Below are 8219 nucleotides of genomic sequence, written 5' to 3' on the forward strand. Positions count from 1 at the left end.
TGGTCAGCGGTTCAAATCCCCATGATGGGATGAGCTCTCGTTGCTCGGTCCCTGTTCCTGCTAACCTAGCAGTTCGAAAGCACGTCAAAGTATAAGTAGATAAATAGGTACCGCTCCGGCAGGAAGGTAAACGGCGTTTCTGTGCACTGCTCTGGTTCACCAGAAGCGGCTTAGTCATGCTGGCCACATGGCCCAGAAGCTGTACGCCGGCTCCCTCAGCCAATAAAGCGAGATGAGAGCCGCACCCCAGAGTTGGCCACGACTGGACCTAATGGTTAGGGGTTCCTTTACCATTACCTAATTTCATGCATTTTAAGGAGGTCTGGTGACTGGGAGTGGCAGCCGGGTTCATATAACACCGGTGCTAACTAAATCTGCACTGGCTCCCAGTACGTTCCAAAGCACAATTCACCTTTAAAACCCTAAATGGCCTCGGCCCATTATACCTGAAGGAGCATCTCCACCCCCATCGTTCAACCCCGACACCGAGGTCCAGCTCTAAGGGCCTTCTGGTGGTTCCCTCACTGCAAGAAGTGAAGTTACAGGAAACTAGAGGATCTTTTGGGCAGTGGCGCCCGCCCTGTGGAACATCCTCCCATCAGATGTCAAGGAGATAAACAACTATACTGAAGGCAGCCCTCTAGCAGGAAGTTTTTAATGTTTGACTTTTTTTTTTTACGTTGGAAGCTGCTCGGAATGGCTGGGGAAACCCAACCAGATGGATAGGGTATAAATAATAAAATTATTATTAAAATGTATTTATGGTTATTAGTTTATACACTTGTTTTATTGTTGTACTCCCATTCTGAAACCAGTTGGTGAACTCAGATCACCTCCAGCCTCTTCCTCATTACTCACAGCAAGAGATCCAGTGCAAGACCTGCAGAATCTGAAACCTCTCTGCCCCCCACCTGGCAGCAAGGCTTCAAAAGGGCTTTTCCTCAAAGAGATGCCCTTGTCAAATATCTCCCCATCCCACTGGCGTGGCTCTGCAAGGGCTTATTCCTGAAGCAGAAGCCCTTGTACACCCCCATGATCCCCCTCATTGCAGCTGTGGGGCATTTAACCTCAGGCACCAAAACGTCACAGGCCACCCCTGGTATTCCTGCAAGTGTTTCCATATTTCTCTAAAAAGGCAAGTCACAAAGCTTATTCGTGTTTTGGCTGTCCTGTTACTTAAAAGGGGACTGGACCATCAGTCCTCCTTTTCCAAACTTCAACCACTGTTAGGAAAAAATAAATAATGCTTGCTAAAAGCCAGCATCCTAGTAGGACCTGTTCTTTTCAGTTGCCACAGGAATTGCCATGGCTGAGGGTCAGTCTTGCCTAAATTCCAGTCAGATTAAGAAAAAAGGATGGATTCAGACTCAGGAATAATACATTATGCACATTTTATTTCTTCTGAGCTCTGCTAAATAGACCCAACTCTTCTTTCGGTTCCTGGAAAAAGGAAAAGGAAAGTGTTAGGATTTTCTAGAACATTGTCACATGTATTTATGGATAGAGGATACTCTACAGACCCTTGTGAACTACACTGGGATAAACACTGGTCCTTGTGCCTGGGAGGGAGTCCCTAAAGCATCCGTCAAGGTTCCAAACAACAGAGGGTCTCCCAGAATCAGCTCCTCCTTCAAGGGGAAAGTGCCTATATTTGTGAGTGCTGCTGCTGTCTGATCTTTGACCACCATTAAGATTCATTGATTGATTGGTTGTAACTGCTGCATAATTGCCTGAGAAGATACCAAAAAGCCCCATCATTTCTCTTCTTCTGGGCCTTTGGTCAATTCAGCAAGCTATGGTGGTATTATTATTATTATTATTATTATTATTATTATTATTATTATTATTATTTTATTTTATGCATTTTTATGTTTTTATATTGCAAACCACCCTGCAATCCTTGGATGAAGAGCAGTATAGACATTTAATAATTAATAACAATAACAATAATCATTCTTTGAAACTCTTTTGGTTTCACTCATGTGCAACAGAACAAAAAGAATCTGGAGTCCTATAGCTGAACCCAAGAAGAGCCTGCTGAGCCAGACTAATGGTTCATCTAGTTCAGAATCTAGTTCTCACAGTGGCCAACACCAGGTGCCTACAGGAAACCTGCAAGCGAAGCTGAGCTCAAAAGCAGTCCCCCTTCTGTGGTTTCCAGCAAGTGGTACTCAGGAGCCTTTCTGCCCCCAGCCACAGAGACAGAGCACAGCTATCATGGCAAGTAGCAATTGATAGCTCTGCCCTCCATTATGGTTCTGCTCCATGTCTAGGATCAGTAATGCCCCTGAATACCAACTGCTGGAAATCTACAAGGTGAGAGAGTGCTCTTCTGCTTAGGTCCTGCTTGCAGGTTGGTCACAGATGGTTGCTGGACTCTAGATCAGGTTGCTGGACTAGATGGGCAACTGGCCTGATCCAGAAGGATCTTCTTATGTATACAGCCATCGAAGACCAGATAGGGGCAGGAACATATTTCCACAAGGCCAGGAGAAATGGGGCACTTGTGTATTAACAAGTGTTGCTATCCACCTTAGGGAAGTCCTGTAGCCACATTCTAGCTTGTCTTGTGTAGGAAAGCAAGCCCTGGGTTTGTGCATTTTATCCTGAATTTATTTCTTCTCTCAACCATCATCAAGAAGGTCAACAACATTGAGGGAGGGCTGTAGCTCACTGGTGGAGCTTCTGCTGAACCATGCATAAGGTCCCAACTTCAATCTCCAGTATTTCCAGGTCAGGCCAAGAAAGAATCCTGTTCAGCACCATGGAGAGTTCCTGCCTGTCAGTGCTAGGCTAGATAGCCCAATGCTCTGACCTCGGTATATGTTCTTATGTCATTTCTACCTTACCTTTCATCAGAACTTATAATCGCAGTTGTCCCTTGTTTGCAGCCTTCCCCCCTCTGCTTCCTCTTCTTCCCTGTAGAAGAAAGTTTAAACAGCACTTTCATGAAGATCAAGATGCAAAGAAGGAGGGCAATATTTTTAGTGAGAGGGTCACTCCAAACACTGAAGGAAGTCTTAGAGTGATGCTTCTGTATCCTGCAGTACCTTTGGGGCAACAGTCTTGGATCTGCTCTACCTTGGATCTACCTTGGATCTGCCAAACCCACCCAAAACATTTTCTAGGTTTTCTGTTCATCTAGCCTGGCTGTTTAGACCAAGGGTGTTGCAAGTCTGAAATGCAACAAGGGAGCATCATTACTCTGTATGAAAAAATAAATTCTAAAATACTTCAGTATAGTCATAGAGGCTAGCTTTCTATGACCAATTTTTAGGAAGGGGGAGATCTCTAAACCTAAGTGGAGAAATAACTTCTCTATACCAGTCGTGTTTTATTTTCCCAGTGCCCACTGAAGGAATTTTAAAAACAAATTCCAGCAGACATTTTAACTGAAGTTTGATTTAACGGATTTTTACCTTTAGATTTCTTGTACACTGCTTAGAGATGACTGGGGTTAAGGGGTAAGCAAATTATTTACATGGATAGGTAAAAAGGGAAAAGATAAAGGACCCCAGGGCGGTTAAGTCTAGTGTTTGTCCATAGACAGCTTTCCAGGTCATGTGGCCACCATGACTAACTTGCTTCTGGCACAGTGGAACACCATGGCGAAAGCCAGAGCGTACGGAAAATAACATCAGGTGAAGATTCTCTAAATACTTGAGCGTAGGCTTACCAGAGAGTCCTCCTGAACAGATTGTGGTGGCTCTTCCTTGGATGTGCCTGCCTGCTTGCTAGATTGGGCTTTGACAGGTTTTACAGGAGAAGCCTCCATCTCATCTGTCTTTGTTGACAGGTTTTCCTTGGAAGAAGCCTCCATCTCCTCTTCTTCATTAGAGGACTCTTCCTGATCTTCATCCTCGTCCAAAGGGGGACCAACTGCAAGAGGAGAGTTGGCTCATGATCATGTAGGAGGTGGTGTATGAAAATTTTTTCATGATTAATCAAGCCACAGGTAAACGGCCAGGTTTACTGCTGACACCCAGTACGTTTCCAAGCACAATTCAAAGTGTTGGTGCTGACCTTTAAAGCCCTAAACGGCCTCGGTCCAGTATACCTGAAGGAGCGTCTTCACCCCCATCTATCCACCCGGACACTGAGGTCCAGCACCAAGGGCCTTCTGGCAGTTACCTTGCTGCGAGAAGCCAAGTTACAGGAAACCAGGAAGAGGGCCTTCTTGGTGGTGGCACCCGCTTTGTGGAACGCCCTCCCACCAGATGTCAAAGAGAAAAACAACTACCAGACTTTTAGGAGAAATCTGAAGGCAGCCCTGTTTAGGGAAGCTTTTAATGTTTAACAGACTATTGTATTTTAATATTTTGTTGGAAGCCACCCAGAGTGGCTGGGGAAACCCAGCCAGATGGGTGGGGTATAAATTATTATTATTATTATTATTATTATTATTATTATTATTATTAGACAGCTGGACTCTGTGGGCAAACCTAGATGCCGCGTTAAATTTTGTAGATGTAATTTATGTCTGTTTTCCTTATCTAAAATGATAGCCACAGGAAATCCTGGACGATGACTGGTGCAAATAGAACACTTGATACACTGAAACTACAATCCCCAGGATTATATGGGAGAAAGAGTTACTCGTGATGATTATTCTGGTAATGCAAGCAGCAGCTTTTTCGAAAGCACCAGGTTTCAGGCAGCAGTTAAGCAATAGCAGTATTTTGATATGCCCAAACACATGCAGGCATGAATGAGGGAGCAATAAAGAGCTAAGGGGTGTGTGATTGCAAGGGGAGAAACACTAGCCTGTCAGCAGAATTTAGCCCACCTGGGCTCATGGATGACATACATAAACTCAAATTCAGATGCCTATGGGGAAACAGGATACAGGATAAGCAACTATCAAGGCATGTATCCACCCCAAATTACAGGATAAATAGATTTCAGGAGAGCCTTTGTCAGACAGTGTACTTGGTGCATCTCAAAATCAACTTTGCATCTTCCCTTCACAATCACATGCTTTAGACCACAGGAGGGGGTGTAAAGGGTGCCTGGCTGGAATTGCAGCCCTGAAGCAAGATAATGCCTCTTGCTTGGCTAAATAAAATGAGAAGGGTGTGTATTCATGAGTAGAAACCTCCAATTTTTTGCATAGCTGGAATGCAGTCCCTATGACAAGAGGTTGGGATTAAAGCAACAATGCTTGCAATGAGTTATCTGAACCAGTCAGGAGGGACAGACAGAGGGCCAGCCTGTTCTTCCTCCTCACCAATTTCTTCTCTCTTAGTAAATACTCGTTCCTTCCTTTCTGGCTTTATTCCCTTCTGGATTCTTCTCCCATTTAGTCAGTATGAGTTAGCACAGGCTACCATTAGTTTTTGGCTCTATCTTGGCCACGTGTAAAACCTATACTCAGAATGGCTTTCTTTGCCATGACTAATAAACTTAAGTTTATTTATTCTTTCAACCAGCTGTCTTACCAGACTACGTATTTTGGCACTCCCCTGCGATACATTTACCAAACTCCAGCCCATGAGTCACGTTTACTTTTCTCTCTGGCCTTGCCCACCCTTGACATGGGAGCCCTGGAAAGGAATTCAGTCCTTGAGCTGAGAAGGATTTCCCGCCCCAGTAGACGTTACCTGATAAATATTGTCCGGCAAGGTAGACTGGCCCAGAGCCTGATTTTAGCCTGAATGTGACAGGAAGAGCCAGGTCAAGTCCCATTAAGGAAGCCTGGAGGGTACACAAGTTCATATTCTGAGACACTCACCACTACACATATCATAACAATGACATCAACAGCTATTCCATTTTGATAGATTGGCAACACAAAACCTATTGTGATCTATGCTAGATCAGTTGATGGCCTCCCCAGTCAGATCTTTGGGAGGTTCAGGCAATTCATTTGAGCTGGCTGGAAATTATTTTGGCAGAGGTAATCAACACTACTAAAAAAAATGCATAAATAAATGGCAAAGGAAGTACTCACCATTGGCAGCACAGAAAGTTTCAAGGTTGCTATATGCACTGCAGTAGATGGCTTGCTATCTTTGGGGGGCAAGATCTCCACCATATTGAGTTCATCCCTCACATTTTCCCCTAGGCAGACCTTTTGGCAGAAATCAAAGCCATCAAGACCTCAAAGAAATTGTAGTAAGACCACCATTTCTGAATCTTTGGCATAACACCATGATAGTTCCCCCATGAGCCAACCCCAAGTACAGTGTTTTTGTTTTAGCTATAATGTAGACTGCAATCAGATTCTTGCTATCAAATGGACTGCAAATAAGAAACAAGCAAAGTGAGATACTGAACTGGATTATCTCTTTCCCACTGCAATGTGAAGTTCCCCACCACTTCAAGGCCTAGACCACATATAGGGAACCTGTGGCCCTCCAGACACTGAACTCAACCATGCCCTGGCACACGAGATATGAGGCACATGTGAACAGAGGTTGTGTAACATTACAGTTCATTTTGGTTTGACTTGGCTGCAGAAACTGTACTTTGCTGAATAAACTGGGTGGAGGGAGCAGGGGCTATTGGCTTGGTTATGGGTGAGGAACCTGTTGTCCTCTAGGTATGAGCCACAAGTGGTCAAGGATGATAGGGGTTGTGGTCCAATAACTCCTGGAGGAAACCAAATTGGGATAGGTACTCTGTACCAAGAACAGGCAACCTCAGAGGCCCAATGTGTCTTTGGCCCTCAAGGCTCTCTGCAGGCCACACATTTACTGGCCCTGCTCTGTGACTTCCTCATGCAGAATGTATCCTTGAACAATGATAATGCTTCTTGCTTGCTTAGATGGAGACATGGGTGTGGGTAGACACCTCTGACTTTTCTGGAATGTAGCACCCCATTAAAAAGGATCCAGGGGAGATGCTTCTGTCTGGATACCCAGGTGGGGGTGAGGGGCCACAGCACTCCCCAGGTGCAATCCAGTGGGGGAGTTACTCCCTGGAACTCCGTCATTTCTGGTGGGCCAGAAGGCATGGGGATCTACCCAATGCCTATGCCAAACCTCTTACATCCGTTGTCATTGAAGCTGTGGCCTGATTTCACCCAAATATTGGTTGTCATGTCTCTTATTCTTGATATTGGGGAGGACCGAAGAGTAGGGGGAATGCAATGCCTCTTGCTTGCCTAGATGAAGACAGGTGTGTGGGCAGAAACCTCTGACTTTTCTGGGTTGAACAAATGGAAGAGTCGGGTCCATAGCTCCACCCACTATTGCCTCTACCCTGTGACCCATGAAAGGCTGCACACAAAGGGATGTGACCTTCAGGCTGAAGAGGCTTTCCCCCCCCCCTTACCTGCTCTAAAGGTAAAGGGGCCCCTGACTATTAGGTCCAGTCGTGACCAACTCTGGGGTTGTGGCGCTCATCTCGCTTTATTGGCTGAGGGAACCGGTGTACAGCTTCCGAGTCATGTGGCCAGCATGACTAAGCCGCTGCTGGCGAACCAGAGCAGTGCACAAAAATGCCGTTTACCTTCTCGCCAGAGCGGTACCTATTTATCTACTTCCACTTCGTGCTTTCAAACTGCTAGGTTGGGCAGGAGCAGGGACCGAGCAACGGGAGCTCACCCCGTCGCGGGGATTCGAACTGCCAACCTTCTGATCGGCAAGTCCTAGGCTCTGTGGTTTAACCCACAGCGCCACCCGCTTACCTGCTCTATATACACCCAAAGTCAAACATTCTCAAACACCAGATGTGAACCAAATGCTACATACCATGGCCAGCCACCTGTTAAATATCATTCACCGACAAGGCTAGCAAGTTACTTACTGTCCTCAGGGACAGCTGCTGCTCATATGCCTCCTCTTCTGGAATATCAAATGTGTAGCTCGGGTTCTTACCATCTAGCCGACATCCTGTGCGAAATAAAGGAGATCTCAGAAAACCCTCACCAGCCGTTGAGCAAAGGCTTCTTTGTGCGCACGGAGAAGCAAAACTTCTTACCCCAAATGACACAAGTAGGCTGCTCTGACCTAGAGCTTTGAGTGGTGGCCGTGCTGTCTTCCAGGACCATTATTTACAGAGGGATTAGTCTGAGGGGGAGAAAAAGGAATGTGGTGAAACCTGTACAAGGAGAAGAACCTGGAACATATAGAAAAGGCAGCGTGCTTCATTTCAGCTTTGCAAATGCTCTTTTGCTTTGAGAGGTAAATTGGAGGAAAGGTTAAAAAACGAACACTTTTATTTTCATTTTTGAAAAAGGAAATTGCATCAGCTGCAAGCGACTATGAAGAGCATTG

General features: G+C 45.5%; 1 protein-coding gene across 1 annotated transcript; it reads right to left on the bottom strand.

Annotated features, from left to right (window-relative positions):
* Positions 1 to 1379: 1379 nt before the first annotated feature.
* LOC310695800 (nucleoplasmin-like) lies at positions 1380 to 8012 on the bottom strand. Its single transcript, XM_083480767.1, has 7 exons — positions 7924 to 8012; positions 7750 to 7835; positions 5951 to 6070; positions 5601 to 5694; positions 3677 to 3879; positions 2850 to 2919; positions 1380 to 1440 (listed from the first exon to the last, which is right to left on the bottom strand). Exons 1-6 carry the CDS (start codon positions 7991 to 7993, stop codon positions 2863 to 2865), a joined length of 630 nt encoding a protein of 209 aa, XP_083336893.1. The 5' UTR covers positions 7994 to 8012; the 3' UTR covers positions 1380 to 1440; positions 2850 to 2862.
* Positions 8013 to 8219: the final 207 nt, after the last annotated feature.

The sequence above is a fragment of the Podarcis liolepis genome (assembly GCF_965112155.1).
Source record: "Podarcis liolepis genome assembly, chromosome: 16".
Classification (NCBI taxonomy): Eukaryota; Metazoa; Chordata; class Lepidosauria; order Squamata; family Lacertidae; genus Podarcis; species Podarcis liolepis.

Coding starts and splice junctions, on each gene's coding strand:
- LOC310695800 (XM_083480767.1), bottom strand. CDS start 7,993: ATGGTCCTGGAAGACAGCACGGCCACCACTCAAAGCTCTAGGTCAGAG. Junction 6,071..7,749: donor AGCAGCTGTCCCTGAGGACA/GTAAGTAACTTG, acceptor TTCTGCCAAAAG/GTCTGCCTAGGGGAAAATGT. Junction 5,695..5,950: donor AACTTTCTGTGCTGCCAATG/GTGAGTACTTCC, acceptor TGTACCCTCCAG/GCTTCCTTAATGGGACTTGA.